At 44.1% G+C, this 20,223-nt stretch overlaps 1 protein-coding gene across 3 annotated transcripts in view; it reads left to right on the forward strand.

Moving 5' to 3' along the window:
• The window catches only part of EIF2AK4 (eukaryotic translation initiation factor 2 alpha kinase 4), a 3,701,979-nt gene that overhangs the window by 782,268 nt on the left and 2,899,488 nt on the right, over positions 1–20,223 (forward strand). For all 3 annotated transcript variants that reach the window (XM_044073832.1, XM_044073831.1, XM_044073833.1), the window contains one exon: positions 11,051–11,163. In XM_044073832.1, coding sequence (XP_043929767.1) covers positions 11,051–11,163 — 113 coding nt within the window. The remainder of the gene's footprint in view (positions 1–11,050; positions 11,164–20,223) is intronic.

The following is a 20,223-nucleotide window of genomic DNA, read 5'->3' on the forward strand; positions in this document are numbered from 1 at the left end:
CCCCTCTCTTTGGGCATCAGGTGAAAGACACGCTTACCAGGTGCTAGCAGGAAGGCAAGATGCTCTCTGATGTGGGAGTCCGTTTTTCCACTCCTACCAGACAAGACCCAAAGGGTCAGAAGAGTGGAAAGATGTGGTTTCGAAAATCCCAGGCACTCTTGCCTGACTCACGTGGTGATTTTTTTTACAGGGGCAGAGTGGGAAACAACAATGGCAGACGCCATCCCCATGGCAGAGGGGGTCTGCAAAATCAAGGTGACAGAGATGCATTCTCTTCCAAATCTTATCAACATCCCTGAAGGGATGCCTGACTGGTCAAGTCTGGAGGCAAGTCTGGAGGCAGTCGGGGAAAGGCTTTCATTGTACCCAATCGCCTGGCAAAATATTACAAAAGACAAATGGGTGCTATCCATTATATCCGGAGATTCCCTTCCATCAACCCCCTTTTGTTTCAAAAAAATCCATCCCAGATGTTCCACCCAATCTTAAGGGATCAGGCAGTCACAGAAGTTTCAAGACTGCTAGAAAAAAGAGCCATCCATGAAGTCCCCGCAGACCAAGTAGGATCCGGAACTTACTCAGGATTCTTTTTAGTCCCCCAAAAGACAGGGTACTGGAGACCAATTCTGGATCTCAGCAGATTAAACAAGTCTGTACAAAAAGAAAAGTCCATTCTCCCCTTTCTGGGTCAGGACAATTGGATGTGCTCCATAGATCTTCAGGACGCGTACTATCATATAAAAATGGACAGACGGTCCAGGAGATTTCTACACTTCCAGCTAGGGTCCAGTCATTACCAGTTCAGAGCTCTGCCCTTTGGTCTCACCACAGCCCCCAGGGTGTTCACCAAATGCATGGCAGTAGTTATGGCTCACCTGAGACATCTAGGATTCCATGTGTTTCCTTATCTGGATGACTGGCTCCTCACTGCTACCACCAGGCAACAACTTATAGAGGCATGAGATTATACCATCACATCCTGTGCTCAACTAGACATCACAATAAACTTCGAAAAATCTGCCTTGTTGCCCTGTCAATCTATTACAGATATAGGCGCAGAGCTAGACACAAGAAAAATGGTTGTAAAATTGTCTCAGGAAAGATTTTCCATTATTCGACAATAGGTGTCACTTCTGCTGAGGAGTAAAAGAATTCAAGTCAAATATGTTCTTCAAGCTCTAGGGTCCATAGCAGCAGCCATTCTTCTAGTTCCCCTAGCACGCTTTCACATGAGAATCCTTCAGTGGCTTCTTTTCACAGAATGGTCCTTCCAGGAATTACCCATGTCTCACATGATGCTAATTACGGAAACTTGCAAAAGGCACCTTTCCTGGTGGATGGTCTCCCCACTAGTGACTCGGGGCAGACCTTTCATGGAATCCCATCCGGTTTCCACAGTGCTTCCCTGATAGGGTGGGGGCGGGGGGCCATTATCTAGGGAAGACAGTCCAAGGCACTTGGCAACCTCACAAGTACCACTTGCACATCAACGTCCTGGAGATGAGAGCAGTGCTCCTAGCATTGCAAGCTCTTCAAGACTCTCTCCCTGCCGGGACTGTTGCACTACAGACGGACAACATGTCAGTGGTTTGGTACATCAACAAATGGGGTGGAACCAGGTCTTACTCCTTGTGCCGAGAGGCCCTCAGACTGTGGAATTGGGGATTTCATCCCAACGTTTTCTGACAACAACGCATATCCCTGGGAAATCCACCATAATAGTGGACAGGCTCAGCAGGACTATCTTCATGCCTCATGAGTGGTCTCTGAAACAGGAAATTGTGGCTCTTATTTTCCGCAAATGGGGCCAGCCTTGCTGCAACCTCTTTGCCTCTCCCCTCAGCAACAAATGCAGCAGCTACTTCTGCCTTGTTCCTCCTCCAGGTCACACACCCAGGGATGCTCTAGTCCACGATTGGCCTCAGGGACTCCTTTATGCATCCCCCCTCCCCCCAATTCCAAAAGTCATTCAGAAAGCAAAATCGTTGGATTGCAAGATGATCCTCATTGCCCCCTGTTGGCCTCGAAAGATTTGGTTTCTGTTTCTTTACCCCCACCTTCTAGCCCCAGCCTTGGATTCTGGACCCCAGTACCGGATCTCTTGATTCATCATTCAAATGGGTTACACCAATCCCTCCAATCTCTCAAGCTCACAGCTTGGTTACTCCACTTCCAATCTTAGCCAGGCTCCCCAGTATTTTCCCAGCAGTGCGTGATATTATTGTTTCCTCCCATAAGACAATTATAAGGAAAGTTTATGCTAGCAAATGGGAAAAGATTCTCTTACTGGGCAGTATCCAGGAATTTAGATCCTTTTACAGCTCCTGTACACGTGAATCTGAATTTCTTAGCAGAACTGTTTAAATCTGGTGCAGCTGCTGCTACCATCAGAGTACAACTAGCTGCCATTTCAGTTTTTCACATCGGAGTTTCTAACTCAAGCATAATGTCTCACAAACTCTGTAAGGCCTTCATGAGAGGTACATCTCTACTTAGACCCCCAGTGAAAGAGCCCCTTCCACTTTGGGATCTCAATTTGGTTCTGGCCTCCTTGATACTGCCACCCTTTGAACCAGCAGCATCATGTTCTTTGAAATTTCTCTCTTGGAAAACTCTCTTCCTAGTTGCTATTCCTTCTGCCAGACGTGTTTCAGAACTCTATGCCCTATGTGTTCACCCTCCATACCTAGTTTTCACAAAGGCAGAGTTTCTCTGAGAACCAACCCATCTTTTCTACGTAAAGTTTGTTCAGAACACAATTTGAATCAATCCATTGAACTTACCTGTCTTTTTCCCTATTCATTTCAACAAGGCAGAATACAAATTACACCAATTGGATGTGCATAGACAACTGCGTTTCTATCTACATAGAACTAAAGAGATGCGAAAATCAGATCAGTTGTTCCTTTAATTTGCTAACCACAAACAAGGCCTTTCAGTTTCTAAAGTAACCTTGTCAAAATGATTATCAGACACCATTGCCTATACCTACCATTTGCGACAAAAAGATCTTCCGACAAACCCAAAGGCCATTCAACCAGGTCAGTAGCTACTTTGGTAGCGTTTCAATCTAGATTGCCCATAGATTCAATTTGTGCAGCAGCTACTTGGGCCGATCCTCATACATTTATTTCTCATTACAAAGTAGATGTGGTCTCCCGGGACAGGGCTTCCTTTGGTTCCACGGTTCTGAAGAGTCTGTTCCAATGAGCCAGACAGGATTGAGGTGCTAGGGACTCTCTCCCATCCAGCAAGAATGAAGGCGAGATTGGACAACTTAACATAAAGAAGTTATGTACTTACCATAACGTTCCATGTTAGTTGTCCTTCTTGCGTCCCTCCCTCCTTCCCCCTTCCTCGAGGATTGAGAAAGAGTTTTTCAATGGTTTCACTGGCTAACTTGTTTTGTTATTAGTTGCTTCCCAAGCAAACCATGACAATTTACTGTATATCCAGGTTTAATAATTAATAATGGATTATCTTCTATGATTGTCTAGTGTGAGCTATCTCAAATGAGATCTGGGTAGCTGATGCTGGGCATTCTGGGATAAGGGGTAGCCTCGAGCCAGTAAAGAGCTCTCTAACTATAAAAAGTGACCTAGTCGGAGCAGAGGATCAGCTCCGAACCCATCCAGAAAAGAAGGAATGCAAGATGAAGGACAACTTCTTTTTCCATTGCATGCTGTAAGACTTCACTTGCAGAATTTATTCCAAATGACATTCTTAGGAATCTGTATCTGCCAAATGGAGTACCAAAAGTAGTCAGAAATGAGGATTTGCGATCAAGCATCACTTGCGAAAATGAACTCTTTGCATCCAAAACAGAAAATACAGTGGCATTTGGTATTAGACCTGCAACTTCCTCAGCTGAGCACATTGGATGATATGGCCTCTTTAATGCTTTGTTCAAATCTCTAGGATCAATGCATTCATCTGAGCCCTTTTTATGAGCAGCCACCATGGATGACACCCATTCAGCTGGTTCTGTGACTGGACAAATCTCACCTTGCTGCACCATCTTATCCAGCTGAGCTTTGACTTTATTTTGCATTGCTATTGGAACTCTTATTGCTGGTTTGACCACTGGAGTGACCTAGGGATCTAACTTAATAGAAAACACAACTGGAAGTTTGCCCAGTTTATCGAGAACATCAGCATACTCTGAGAAAATGGCTTCTAAAAAAACTTGGAACTGCACTCGCATGATGAACGTCTTTAGCAAAAGAAAGCATATTCATTCTCATACTATCTTTGAGACCCAGTAAAGACAGTAAAGATTGCACTGGTCATCAGACTATGTAGAATAATAAGTTGTAACAGTTCTCAGCCAAATAACATGAAAGTATTACTGAACCTTCGGTTTGAATTTCTTCACCTACATACACAACAAGTCTTGCACTGCTGGTTACATTGAGTTGTTCGTTGGTTCTCACTTTTGCAAATGTGTCTGCTGATATAACATTGGACTTTGATCCAGTGTCTACTTTGAGCTCTCTGGATTTCGCATTGATCCGAACTGTGCAAAGCATTTCACTCCTTGTCAATAAGTTTACTGCATCTGCTCTTTCTCCCAGTACTGATACACCAGGCACATAGAAAGCTGACTGTTTCGGGTCTACTTGATCAACTTGCTTTTTTGTACGACCTTTCTTTACAACTGTGTGAGCCTTACTTGATTTGCAAAACTTCTGTAAGTGGTTCCATTTCTTACCCTTATGGGATTGCTGACCATATGCTAAACACTTCTCTCTTTTAGACTCATGATTTGCACCACAGTTGCGACAGTTAACAATAAAGTTAGACTTGGATTTTGCTGACTCACGTTTGTGTTGCACTGAGATGGCGGTGGAGCTTGCACTTTTTCTGGAACTCTCTAGAAAGCTGTACACCTTCTTTGGAAACCTTGTGGCTGCCCTTTGCTTAGGTCTGTTTCTGCTTGCCATGTGTTGCATATTGTCTGTGTTTGCTCTAGAGTTTACTGAAACCATGCTTTTGTCACTTGCAAACATGTTTGTATGCCTTTCTGTCACCTCATGGATCTAACAAATCTGTGTTGCTTTGCTTAATGTCAAGTCACTGTCACGAAGCAAACTCTTACTCACTGCAGCACTATTAATACCACATACAAGTCTATCCTTTATCAGCTCATAGGTTCATAGATTAGTACTAAGCTAACTGCCCTTGCAAAGCATTTTAAGCCTAGCCAATTATCCCTTGTGAGACTCAAACCCTGCGCCTTGTGTTTGTAAGGCAAACACCTTAACCATTAGGCCACCCTCCCAACCCTAATTATCTTTTCATAGGTTCATAGATTAGTACTTATCTAACTGCCCTTGCGAGCCATTTTTTTTTAAGCCTAGCCAAGTATCCCTTGTGAGACTCAAACCCTGTATCTTGTATTTGTAAGGCAAACACCTTAACCATTAGGCCACCCTCCCATCTTTCATATCACCAAACCAACATGTTTTAGCCTTGTTCCTGAAGTCAGTTATATAAGCTGCAAATGTTTCCCCTGGTTTCTGATTTTGTGTGTAAAACAAATGCCAGTCTAATGTAATGTTTGTCTGGGGGTTGCACATTTCTCTGAACTTGTGGTTCAAACACACTGGGTCTTCTCTGGACTCAGCTTGCACAACAATATGGCGGACTGCACCCTCACCTTCATATACTGCTGGTGCATATACAAATGAACACTCTGTCTCTCTATAGCTTCAGATCCTGCTAGATTTAGCAAAATGAATGCCCTTGTGCATGTATCTCTATCTGCATAAGCTGCTTGTATACAAATATCATACTCCTGTTCAAATATTCTCCAGTTCTCTGCACTATTCTGATCAAACACAAGTGGATGAGGTTTTTGAAATCCATCTGCTATATTAACACGTATCAGCGAAGGGTCTTGCAAGTACGTACAAATACACACACACACACACACACACACACACACACACACACACACACACACACGTGCATAAGTAATTGGCATAAACACAATTTGGTCAATGCTTTTGTGCTCTGTACCTGTACTTTCTGTCTTTAAGCTTATCTGAATTGTGTTATTGAATAACCTTGCAGTGTTAATTAACTGGACTTTGCAAAATAAACCTCTCGTGCTTCTGGATGCTTTATTCCACTTTACGAAATAACTCTTCAAATTTCTTAATGCTTCACTGTGCTTTTAGGTTTCTCGCTGCTTTACTGTCTTTTGCGAAATAACTTTTTAGAGCTATTAGTGCTTTACAAAACTCTGCAGAATAGCTTTTCAAACTTTTTAATGCTTTATGGAGCTTAGCGGAATAATTTATCAGACTTTGCAATACTTTATGAAATCTTCGATAGTTAAAGGCAGAAATGCTGAAATCATCGACATTCAGAATTGGTAAAGGCAAAAATGCTCAAGTCATTGATCATTCACTATGCTTGTTGAATCTGTAAAGGCAGAAACGTTAAGTAATTGCTTGGAATTTTATTGATAAAGGCAGGCATGCTACAGTAATACACCACCACTTATTAGAGTTGTCACTTTAAGAAACATTTGAGAACTTTGTGATGCAACTGAGCAATTCATGAACACTGTATTACTCTTGTAAAAACACCTTCCTTTAATGCAAGAAACACATCAAGCAATTGCACAATGTGAATAGTCAGACTTTTGTTGCCCAAATTCAATGTCTTTTGAGATATCTGCACTTTGCAAATGACTAAATGCAGTACACTGAAATGTTCCCAAAATGGCGGCACCTTGCTAGGCAACTTTTTACAGTACAAGAAGCACTCCACTCTATAATGGGGGCATTTAGAGAACAGACACACACCCAACACAAGTACTTTCTTCAAATAACCATGCTTTGACTGAATTACACAAGATAGTTGCACTTTACACACAGTGAACTCTGGAATACATGCACAGTAATAAGCACGCACTGTAAGGACTTTTACACACACTGAGAGACTTCATATAACTTTAATTACCCCTTTGATACAATATGAAGTCGTAGTTATGCTCAAACACAGTACTTTGCCCAAAAATAGCCTTGCTTTATTTTTTTTACTTGTTGTGCTCTTTCCTTTTCCTTTTTATATTCTTTTTACTAATTTAAACCCTTTTTTATTTTTATGCCCAGCGTACTTTTACTCTAAACATACCCAATTCTGCCTTAAACACACTTGATCTGCCTTAAAAATACTTGTTTTGCCTTAAACATGCTAGTTTTGTACTTAAACATATTAGTTTTGTCAAATACTTTTATCTTAAACATTTTCTTTAGTTAATCTTTTTGTGCTTTCCGCCTGTCTGATAATGCGGTTTGTGTCCTTGTAATGGCTTTTCTTGTCTCTTTGCATCAAGTAAATTATTCGTATTGCTTTTCATTACCTGTGATTCTTTCTGGTTGTGTTCACACTGTTTTCTCTCGGTTTTACCTTTGCTGTTGTCTTTACATCTCATGACTCCAAATGTTCTTTTTCCACTCCGGTTCTGACACGTCACTTTCGTGTTAGTACAAAAATAAACGAGTCTTTGTGGGTCCTGTTTAAGCAGCTTTATTCTATACAAACACATCACAGTAATGGCTTATTGACTATGACTAATTTATATACAAACTAACTGCTGTGATCGTACATGCTCGCTCACTGTCTGCTTCTACAAAATGGCAGTAGGGATTGCATGTGTCTGGAATTTATACATGCACGCACAGGTTCACATGCTTCTTAAAGACATATCACATACTCTACACTCTGATTAACAGTTCCCCTTTCTTTGGTCTTATCTAATTCAAAGACCATGGACTTTGTACACCAGCTGTGTCCCATCCAGATGAGCTAGTTGACCCAGACATTCTGAACCTCAAACTGACATCATGGTTCCTCCAGTTCCACTAGTGGCCACAGGTGTCTTAACCTTTCTTCCCCAGATTCTCATAGCTTCTCATAAACCTTCCACATAGAAACTATATAGTAATAAATGGAAAAGATTTACCATTTGGGCACGTGAAAGGGATACTGACACCTCTTCCGCTTTTGTTGATATTTTAGAGTTCTCTCTCTTCACTGCAGGAGCTTCCCCTTCTACCATCAGAATACAGCTAGCAGCAATTTCAGATTTCCATGATGGTTTGGAAGAATGTCCCTTTTTTCTTCTCATAGTCTCTGTAAGGCATTTTTAAAGGGGACAGTTTTGCTGAAACCACCTTTTAAAGATCCTGCCCCACCTTGGGACCTAAACCTTGTGTTGCCAACTATTGTACAGTCTCCCTTCAAACCATCTGCAAACTGTGATCTAAAATACTTGTCATGGAAAACATTATTTTTGGTAGTAATAACCTCTGCTAGAAGGATTTCAGAAATTCAGGCTTTATCGTGTAAACCACCTTACATGATCTTTCATAAGAACAGTGTCACCTTATGAACAAATCCCATCTTCCTACCTAAAGTAGTGTCAGAGTCTAATAGCAGACAACTTGCTGGCATTCTTTCCAAATTTTTCAAACAGAGGTGATTACTGTCTGCATTTGCTAACTATTCACAGATAATTACTTGTTTACCTTTACAGGACAAAAGACGTAAGGAAATCTGACCACAACTATTTGTCTCCTTTTCACGTGCTAGGTTTGGTAAACCGGTCAGCAATTTGACTTTAGCCAGGTGGCTCAAGGATTGTATTTCCTGTATCTATGACAAAAGGAAAATTGCCTTACCTAGGCCTGTTAAAGCATACTCAACAGGATCTGTCGCCACTTCAGCAGTTTTCCAGTCTAGAGCTTCAGTGGATGATATATGTGCAGCAGTTGCTTGAGCTTCTCTCCATACCTTTATTACTCATTACAAATTTGGATTTGATCTCTAGGAGAAGAGCATTCTTTGGTTCAATGGTGCTCAGGAATAGCCTACTGTGAGTCCTCCCAAGGTCTAAAGTAACTGAGGACTTTGTCCCATATGTCAAAGATGAGATGAAAATTGACATCAGATAAAGAAGTTATGTACTCACCATAATGTTCCCTCTGTGTTGTCCATTTTCATTTATCCTTGACTCCCCTCCCTCCATCCCCTGGCCTTTGAAAACTTTTTGCTAACTTTTCTTATGGCAACCTTTGAGTCATAGCAGATGTGGCTTTTGTTGAAGCTTCTTTGTCTGTCAATCTGTATCTAATTAGCAAACTCGATCTGAGGTAATTGGGAGACGGGCATTATGGTAAAGGTGAAGCTTGAGAGTTTTTGGTCAGCGCAAGCTGTAGTCATAGCCGAGTTGGTTCCGATGTCGGAACCGAACCCATAGGTCAAAGATAAATGAAAATGGACAGCACAGATGGAACATTATGGTGAGTACAAAACTTGTTTCCCTTTCATCTCTGATCTCTAGGCTTGGCTGTTTCTAAGCAAACCATTTCATGGATCTCTAAGGCCATTTCTTTTTATTACTCCTTTCATGGGAAGAGCCGTTCTGCCTCTGTAAAGGCTCTCATTCTACTAGGGTTTATTTTCCTTGGTGCTTTTTTTCAGAGGATTAGATACCAGTTCCTTCCTTGAGGCTGCTACCTAGACTTTTGTCCATACTTTCATTAAGCATTACAAATTGGATGTTGTTTCCAGAGCCAGAGCTGGCTTTTCTAGAGCTATCCTGCATGGCTTTATTTAGGGCTCTTCTGGGCCTTCCTCTTCCTCCTAAGTCTCCTCTTGTGCTTTTGTGCTCTCCCTTTTGTGAAGAATCCTGCAACAGTGATATATGGAAGGCCATAGTACGGTTGTGTAAAATCTTACCATAACAGTAGATGTCCTCCTCTTCAATGTTGCATTATATGCTTCCTCCCTCCTCCCCCTTCTGTTATACTCTCTTCCATTTTCTCCTTCTGGATGCATATATTCCTCCTGGGACTGTTCAGTTCTGAGGTATGCACGTTCATATGTCACCTATATCTGTGCCTTAGGTGGTGAGCATACGCATGACATACAATGGCTATAAAATCCAAAGGCTTTGGTATACTAGCCAGACAGTCAGTCTTTTAGAAAAATCATAGCTTATACTATCCTCCAATACAGTGTTTTATTTTGCTGTTAGTACTGCTTCCATTTCCACTAATGTTACTTAATGTCTTTTTAAGTTAAGTTTGTGTTTACATTCTCTGCTGAACTTTATCTCCAGGCAAATTTCTTCCATTGATTGATGTCTTCGTACATCATAATTTTTCTTAGTAACTTCTTACCTGTTACACCTACCATTTTCCTTATCATGGTTTTACTTTCTGGAAAAACAGGTTGCTGAATGTAAAATTAATAATAGTTTATAATTCTCCAAAAAAACAACTATTAGCTGCAGAAAATAAATAAACTGAAGAACAAATCATGTTATTACCAAATGGATATTTTCTTTTTTTCCTTTTTGCAGTATTGAGACTTCATTATACAGATTAATCACATACAGCACATTTTTAAATACAAAGTGACTTGATTGTGTCATTCAAACGACAACAGTTAACTACTTGAAAGATTGTAGTCCAGACTGGCACAGAAGACGTTAGAGGCATCATTACAAATCAAGGAGCCTAAATGCAAACTTTGAGACAGCCAAGATAGCAACTACCCTAGTAAGGCTTCATTTTAAATTCTCCGCAACTGAAACAGCAGTCTGTAGGCTAGGGCCATATCTTTGAAATTGTGTACCTGCATGAGTGACACAGCAAGAAACATTTCAGTTATTTAGAAACAAACTAAAAGAATAACTGTTTAAGGAGATTAAATGCCCTGGCATCCATGACAATGTCTGGTCCTTGTAACTCATGCTGTAGTCGCATCTTTTCTTGCAAAGACATAATTTTAACAAGTGACAGGTGGTAAAATGCCTACCTTAATTGTAAATATGTTAAGTAGTATTACTTGCATTTATAATTCTAAGTAACATGCAAATTTGTTGTTTATGCTTTGTTACTGGAAAAAAGTGGTTTATATTTATGCAGATCAAGTGTTTCAGGCATAATAATGTTAGGTCATAAAAGTGGTAAAAAAATAGTCATTTAGTACCTTGATGAAGGGAATATATTTTGACTTTATTTTTCAGAAGAGAACGTCAGTCTTCCATGTGCAGATATGATGATGGACCCAGACCAGTTGAGATCTTGCATTTCACTGATGGAGCAGTAGATCGTGTAGTACACAAGGGAAAATGCATTGGTAAGATATCATGGGACAGTGAAGGTATTTTTGTAATGCTTGCATTTATTATACTTGCACCTCATACTCTTGTTGCTTTATAAATATAAGCACCATTTATTTATTGTACTGTCATACATGCCATCTCCTTTTTATACTGCAAGGTTGACTTATAGAATGGGCTGCCACTGATTGCTGCTTACCTTGGCCTTTCTGAGGCATTAAGGTATATTCCATAGAAGGGAACAGTTGATTCTAGTTAAAGGGCTGACCATGGCTGGAGTGACATTTGGTTCCACCATAGGGTTTGGCTCATGCTGTAAACCCGCTAGTCCTGTTGGAACTTCTGACAGTGGTGACATACGTCAGCACATGATATAGGACCCTATAGTATAAACTGCCCAATTTTCTGAAGTATCATTCAGCTCCTGTATGCATATATGTCCTCTTTTCTACAGTTTTGAACTGCTTCTTAATTCTGTTTTGCAAGATGATTTGTAACTGTAGTACAAACTAAGCTTTTAATTGATTTGGTCACAGTTCACTTGACTACTATTCTTCAAATGTTTACTGAACTGTATAATGCAGAACATTTCCTTTACCATCTTATTATTGCTTCTTTAGTTATTTTCCCCTCCACAACTTTTATTTCTATAACTAATATTTCTATTTAAAGATGGAAAGGCAGTGAAGCAAAGCCACTTGGTTTGGGATATAGAGTCTACTACTCAGGAGAAAGAAGACAGGCTAGAAATGGTGTGGGAATTGTGTGAGAGAGGATTCAGAAGGCAGCGAGGGATGTCATTAGAATTAGTGGCAGACTCATGGCAATCAGACTCCAGCCTAATGATAAGACAATGTTCGTAATCTCAGCCTATGCTTCACAGCAGGGTTGTGATAGTGAAGAGAAGAGTACATTCAAACAGCAGTTTCAGGACATAGCAAACAAAGCAGGATAACATGACTTGATGTTGATAATAGGTGACTTGAATGCACGTATTGGGACATTCAGAACAAAATATGAGGATTGCCTGGGTCCACATGGGTGGGGCAACAGGAGTTAAGAAGGAGAGACCATTCTAGACTTTTGTCTGGGGAAATTGTTTGATAGTAGCCAACACATGGTTCAGAAAGAGAGAGAGAGAGACTCACAAGATCACATAAAGAATGGCCAGCATGCAACTCTGGTAGACTTCCTCCTAGTAAGGAAATGGCACTGGGGAAGAGTCAGTAATTGCAAAGTCATCCTCATTGAAATGGTTGGCCCACAACATAAACTGCTGGTTGTCACAATCAGCTGCAAACACTAGTCAGAGAAGGCTCTAAGGTCAACAGAGACCAGGCTGAAGATCTAGAAGTTGACTGGAGAGAAAGTACAGCAGTTCAAAGTTGCTCAGGGCTGTAGCAACCCAAGAAGAAGACGGAATAGGTAGAGTGGGAGAAAGAAAAGACATACCAGGCTTGGAAGAAATACTGGTTGATTAACAGAGGCAAAAAAGGAGCTGCAGTTTCCAAGGGCAGAGCTTCAGAGGCACTCTACCAACTTATGGAAAGTGACTCAGTAGGTTATATCAGTTTGCAAGGCAAAGACTGAAAGATGATGAAGATAGGCACCCTTCATAAGAGATCTAGCAAGAACATGCTTACCAGTCTACAGGACATCAAAGGCAGACTGAAAGAGTGCATCCAGCAGGTTCTGTATGAAGAAAAAGCCACAAAAGCTGTACTGCCCCAGACAGAGAAGAGGAGCCCATCCTTGAAGAACTAGAAACAACACTAAGGAAAATGAAGTTGGGGAAAGCAGCAGGGTCAAATGAGGTCACAGCAGATATGATAAAGATGCTGGGTGAGATAGGGGAGAAATGGCTCCTGAGGGTACTCCTAGCAGTGTGAAGAGAAAGGTGTATCCCAGATGACTGGAGAATAAGTATACTTGTGCCATTCTGCAAGAACAAAGGAGACACCTGGTCAGTACAGAGGTATTAAACTTCTGTCACATTGCATGAAAGGTCTGGAGAGGGTGATTGTTAAACAGATATGCAGAGTAGTGGAAACTAAGGTGGGGGATGAGCAGTTTAGATTCAGATCAGGATGCAGCACATCTGACTTAATGTTTGCAGTGAGACAGAAAGTTGAGAAAAAGCTAGAGATGAGAGATTCCAATTGGATATTCCTAGACTTGGCAAAATAATATGACAAGGTCCCAAGAAAGCTGATTTGGGCAGTCCTGCAGTGGTTCTAAGTCCTAGAAGCACTGGTAGAATTAGTGCAGGCTATGTATAAAGATCCCATGACTCAAGTGCCAGCAGTGTTCGGTCTCTCAAAAGAGTTCTCCATGGGAATGGGTGTGCATAAGGGTTCAGCTCTGAGCCCACTGTTATTCATACAGGTGATGAATTACATTAGCAAACAGGTTGGAGGGGAACAGATCACCAAAGCTGCTGTATGAAAATGATGTGTCATTACAGGCAGACTCTGAGCAAGAACTTCAGCAATACATAGAGGAATGGAATGCAAAACTGAAGGCACATAGGATGAAACTAAGTACAGATGAGACTATGGCCTTCTTATTTTCTTTCGGCTGCTCCCATTAGGGGTCACCACAGCGGATCCATTTCCATTTCTTCCTGTCCTCTGCGTCTTGCTTTGTCACACCAGCCACCTACATGTCCTCTCTCACCACATCCAGAAACCTTATCTTAGGCCTTCCTCTTTTCCTCTTACCTGGCAACTCCATCCTTAGCATCATTTTCCCAATATACCCCGCATCCCTCCTCAGCGCATGTCCAAACCAGTGCAGTCTTGCTTTTCTGGCTTTGTCTCCAATTCGTCCAACCTGAATTGACCCTCTAATATACTTGTTTCTAATCCTGTCCATCCTCATCACACCCAGTACAAAACTTAGCATCTTTAACTCTGCCACCTCCAGCTCTGACTCCCGTGTTTTCATCAGTGCCACTGTCTCCAAATCGTATAACATAGCTGGTCTCACTACCATCTTGTAGACATTCCCTTTTACTCTTACTGGTACCCATCTGTCACTAATCACTCCTGACACTCTTCTCCACCCATTCCACCCTGCCTGCACTCTCCTTTTCACCTCTGTTCCACACTCACTGTTACTCTGAACTGTTGATCCCAAGTATTTAAACTCATCCACCTTCGCCAACTCGACTCCCTGCATCTTCTGTCTCGTTTAGACACACATATTCTGTCTTAGTCCTTCTGACCTTCATTCCTCTTCCCTGTAGAGCATATCTCCACCTCTCCATGGTCTCCTGAACCTGTTCTCTACTCTCACTACAAATCACAATGTCAACCGCCAACATCATAGTCCATGGGGGCACCTGTCTGATCTTATCTGAAAACCTGTCCATCACCATTACAAATAAAAAAGGGCTCAGAGCTGATCCTTGATGTAATCCCACCTCCACCTTGAATGACTCCATCACTCCTACTGCAGACCTCACCACTGCCACACTGCCCTCTTACATATTCTGTACCACTCTTACATATTCTCTGCCTATCCCGACTTCCACATACAATACCACAACTCCTCTCTAGGTATCCTGTCATATACTTTTTCTAAGTCCACAAAGACACAATGCAACTCCTTCTGACCTTTTCTATACTTCTCCAACAACCTCAGAGCAAACATTGCAACTGTAGATGTTATGTAGTCCTATCTCGCCTACATTCTTCACCTGTGGGTTCGGAGCCGAATGTTGGCTCCGACTCGGCCTATTTACTAGCTCGAAAATCTTTGGCTGGACTAAGATGGTATCCTACAATACATTGCCCCACATTCCCAGATCTAGTTTGCTGCCAACAGAAATATAGTATCCATCGCCCAAACTCACACACACACCCATAACAAAGAGGTCCAACAAATTATCCAAAGGGTCTCTGTAATATCAGAAATACAAGGTGATCCTCCAAATCCTCCAGACGTGGGGGACGGTGTGTGGGGGGGTAATGAAGAATGTGAGGCGAGATGGACTACATACATCTAACGTTATGGAGAGTACATAACTTACTGATGTTATGTAGTCCATTCTTGCCTACATTCTTCACCTGTGGGACAGCGTCCCTAGCACCTACATCCTGGGTGACTCAATGGAAAATACTCCTGAACATTGTGGAGCCAAAAGATGATCTGCCCCTGGACACCACATCCAATTTGTAATGGAAAACAAACGTGTGAGGAGAAGCCCAAGCCACACAAATATCATCCATCAATAACCTAGCCTGAAAGGCTGCGGAAGTGGAAACTGCTCTGGTAGAGTGTGCTCTGACTGGGAAGGGCAGGCTTTTTCCCCCTGCCTGATAAATAAAGGAGACGCAACCAGCTATCCACATAGAGATGGTGACCTTGGATACCGCAGACCCCAAGCGATTCTCTGAAAATGAAACGAAGAGCTGGTCTGACTTCCGCCAATCTTTAGTCCTGTGTAGATAAAAGCGTAGTAGCTTATGAACATCCAACAGATGAAACTGGTACTCTGCCTTATTGGAGAAGTTGGGGAAGAAGACCGGCAGTTCAATGGACTGATTAATATTAGATAAGGAAGCTACTTTGGGAAGAAAGGACGGATTTGGTCTGAGAGAGACTCTGTCTTTATGGAATATCAAATATGGGGGCTTGATTGATAGGGCCTGGAGTTCTGAGACTCGTCTAGCCGATGTGATAGCTATCAAAAAGGCAGATTTCCATGTAAGAAATTTTAAATCGCAGGAAGCCGCAGGCTCGAAGGGTGGGAGGATGAGAACCTGCAGAACAAATTTGAGGTCCCAGGGCATAACAGGTTGAGATACAGGGGGACGAAGGAGAAGAGTGCCTGTTAGGAATGCTTTGCACACCCTGTGTGCCATTAAGCTAGGTTCATAAGCCACATAAAAATTTGAAATAGCTGCCAGCTGAACTTTGATGGTGGCTGAGGCAGACCCTTGGTAGAGTAAGTGAGACAGAAATTCCAAAACACAATCAATGGGGGCTGTGTAGGGGTCAACACCTTTGGAATGGGCCCATATCGAAAACATTTTCCACTTGCTAGAGTAGATCTTCCTAGTGGACGGTTTATGAGAGGACGAAAGAATATGGACCACGTCTGGAGAAAAATCGTGACACCTGACTACGGATGGAAGTGGAGTAGCCAGGCGGTCAGCCAGAGGGTCTCCAGGGAGGAGTGGAGCTGTCCTGACATATTTGTCAGCAAGTCTGGATGAGGGTCCAGAGTCCAAGGAGCATCCACCATGTAAGGTTGAAGGAAGGGGAACCATACTTGTTCAAGGCCAGTGTGGCGCGATCAGAATCAATCTGCTTCCCAAGAACAGCGCTTTCTGAATCACCCTCGAGATAAGTGGAAACTGAGGGAAAGCATTCAGCAGACCCGAGGGCCAATTGTGTGCAAGAGCGTCCCTTGAAGATTCCCCCGGTGGGGGGATCAGCAAGAAGTAGCTGCTGCATTTCGCATTGAGGGGACTGGCAAACAGATCGCAGAAAGGCTGACCCCATTTGCTGAATATGCTGTTCACCACCCGGCGATTCAGGGACCACTCGTAAGGCATGAGGATCGCTCTGCTTAGCCTGTCTGCAATCACATTGGTTTTCCCCAGGATGTGCGTTGCCACCAAGGCCCGTTGGGAAGCTATCGCCCAATTCCACACACTCATGGCCTCTCTGCATAGGGGGTACGATCTGGTTCCTCCTTGCTTGTTGAGATACCACACTACTGACATGTCTGAGTGTATCGCAATAGTCCCTAGAGGGAGGACATCCTGAAGTGCCTGCAATGCTAGGAGCACTGCCCTCATCTCCAGGACATTTATGTGCAAGTCTATCTTGTGCTCCTGCCACGTGCCTTGGACCATCCTGCCGAGATAATCCCCTCCCCCTATCCGGGAGGCGTCCATGGTCACTATGGCTACCGGGTTGGGTGGAACAAAGGGTTTCTCTACGACTAAGTTGTTGGTGCATAGCCACCAACTGAGGTCCTGCTTTCATTTGCCTGTGATTAAGATAAGATGGGATAGAGGTAGTCTTTGGAAGGATTATTGGGCGAATAGGAGCCATTGTAGGATCCTCATATGTAACCTCGCTAACAGGACCATCATGATAGTGGACGCCATTGTCCCCAGTAACTGAAGAACTAGTCTTGCCCTCACATGTGTCAGAGGCATCATCGTACAAACCTGTCGTTGCAACCCTGTGATCTTCTCCATAGGTAGGAATGCTCTCAACCGAATAGGTCCAACTCTGCTCCTATAAATGAGACGCTGTGAGGGTAGCAAGGCAGATTTTTTTCCAGTTTATTGTAATGCCTAACCGGTGACAAAGATCGATGGTAGTATCTTTGTTTTGAATAAGTAGATGCTTGGTGGGTGCGGATAGGAGCCAGTCCAGGTAAGGAAACACCTGGAATCCTTGACGTCTCAAGTGAGCCATCACCACTGCCATGCACTTGGTGAACACCCTGGGGGCTGTGGTGAGACCAAAGGGCAGGGCTCGAAACTGGAAATGCCTGGCTCCCAGCCGGAAGCGTAGATGACATCTGGATGCTCTGTCCATTTTGATGTGGTAGTAAGCATCCTTCAGGTCGATGGAGCACTTCCATACTTCTTTTCCCAACAATGGGAGAATCGATTGTAGCGTGACCATCTGGAATTTGGACTTGCGTATGTAATGATTGAGCCAAAATGGGTCTCAGGTCCCCCGTTCTTTTCGGCACCAAAAAGAATCTTGAGTAAGTCCCTAATCCGATCTGGTCTGGGGGGACAGGTTGGATGACTCCTTTTTCTAGCAGCTGAGAAACCTCTGATGCTGCTTGATCCCTTTGACTGGGTGGAACGTCTGGGATCCGTTTGACGGGAGGGGGTGCGGAATAGAATGGGATGGTGTAACCTCCAGTGATTATCCCTAATACCCATCGGTCCTGGGTAATGTTGACCCAGGCTTCCGGATACCAGGAAATTCGACCCCCGACTGGCTCCGGAGAAGCACAGTCAGGCACACCCTCAGGAATGAAAGTATGGGGAACCATGAAAGGAATTGCGGTCCCCAGAATTGCGGGGGGCCCCCTCTGCCTCTGGGGCAACGTCTCCCTGAATATGACCCCCCTCTCCTGCCTCGGGAGGGGGTCTCGCCCTGTGTGGCAGGAAAAGGCCTTTGTGATTTCTTGAACCACATCTTTCCTCCTCACTGAGCCTTGGGATAAGGTTTCGACGGGAGGGAAAAACGGACTCCTATGGCAGACGAGGTCTTTCCCTCTTGCTCGCACCTGGTGAGGGTGTCTTTCACTTTGGTCCCGAACAAGGAGGAACCATCAAAGGGGGCATCAATGAAGGAAGACTTAAAGGCCTCCGCAAAGTGACACAGGTGTAGCCAGGCTTGCCTCCTGAGGGCCACCCCTGAGCTAGCCGCCCTACTAGCTCCCTCGGCCACGTACGAAATCAGTCGCATGGCCGAGTTAGCGATGGAGTTGAGGGTAGAGAGCTGAGCATTGACAGTCTGAGCCACCGCCTCAGGCACGTTACCCGTTAGAGTATCTCCTAACTCCTTAAGGAGATCTCTCTGGAGCCGCGTGAAATGAGACAAATAATTCAGCGACCGCAAGGTAAAGGTCGCTGAAGACAGGGTACGCTTCCCGTACCGATCCATAGTCCTGGACTCCTTGTTAGGAGGATGGACCGAAGAGGAAGACTCTGCAACTTCCTTCTGTGTGGCAGCCGCCACCACCATAGCATCTACCGGGACTCCCTTTGTTAAAAATTCTTTCCCTTGGGGAGCAGACAAAAATTTGTTGGGGCGTCGAGGAACAGGCTCCACGGAGTCAGGAGTCTCCCACACCATCCAACAGATAAGGTCCAGGAGCTCGTCGAAGGGTGGAGACACTCAGGAGGCGGAGGGCTGAGTGCCAAAGGCCTTAAGGAATACTGACTCCTCCTCGGAGGGGGTTTTGGAGGGCCAGTCTCCTCTTTGTTTCAAGATCTCCAGGATATCGGAGAATGAAACATCCTCAGAGGAAGACTTAGGGGACCCTCCGATTCCTCAAAGTCAGTATCGGAAGTGAGGGACTCGTCCTGGGAGTCTACATGCTTCCTCTTGCACAATTTCTTTCTGGGGGGTTCCTCAGGCACAGGCTCTGAGGGCTCCTCAGAAAGAAGGGGACCACTCATGGGGGTATCCTTAGGCCCTGGCGCTCTGCTATCCAAGGATAGGTGGGTGTCAGAAGCTCTCGCCGGTGTTGTGGGGGATGGAAGACCCAATCCGAGAGAAGTAGCTGACCTAGCCAGCGTGCTCCGCATAGCCTCGAAGGTGGGACCTCCTGAATCTAAGGACCGACCCCCTTCCAAGGCCATGACCGTGACAGGTGTCTCTGCAGCCGAGGCACTGAGAGGGAGGCTTGGAACCGAAAGGTGTTCCGAGGCATCCCCTTCGGGCCTGACTGAGGAAACCCGGGTTTCAAACCCTGTGGAAGGGACCGACAGGGTCGGAGCCGATGAGGGCACTGATGAACCCCGCTGGGGGATCGGAGCCGACGCAGGAACGTCCCTTGGAATGGAGCTTACCGGCTCCGATGACAAGGATGCGCTCGGAGGAGGAATAGCAGGAACAACTAACAAAGCTGGCTCCGGAGCCGACTGGGTCGGAGCCGAGAAAAGTTTGGCCAACACCGGTGACTGTAGGAGCCTCTGCACCACCCTATCTTCATTCAATTCGGAAAGCCTGGAGGATTTGGAGGAGATGAATGGAGACCTGGACCTCCTATCTGGAGAACCCTGCCTCAGACTTGGCGACTGGCTCCGAATAGGTTCAAAAAATATCGGAGCGGATGCAGACTCAGTCGACACAGCTACCTCCTGCGGCCCCGATGCCGGTGGAGCCGAGGAAGCAGACTCGACAATGGTAATTTTACAAGGTGGCTCCGAAGTATTATATGGAGCCGGAGACCTTTTCTTCGATTTGGAGGATTTAAACTTCGACTGGGAGCTGGGAGCCTAACCTAAATCCTCCTCAAACGACGGTTTTAGCAGTCCCTTTAGGATCAATTTGTTTTTCCTCTCTTGGAGCACCCGAGGACT

This window comes from Protopterus annectens, chromosome 6.part0 (genome assembly GCF_019279795.1).
Source record: "Protopterus annectens isolate FY-2018-M chromosome 6.part0, PAN1.0, whole genome shotgun sequence".
In the NCBI taxonomy this organism is placed as follows: domain Eukaryota; kingdom Metazoa; phylum Chordata; order Ceratodontiformes; family Protopteridae; genus Protopterus; species Protopterus annectens.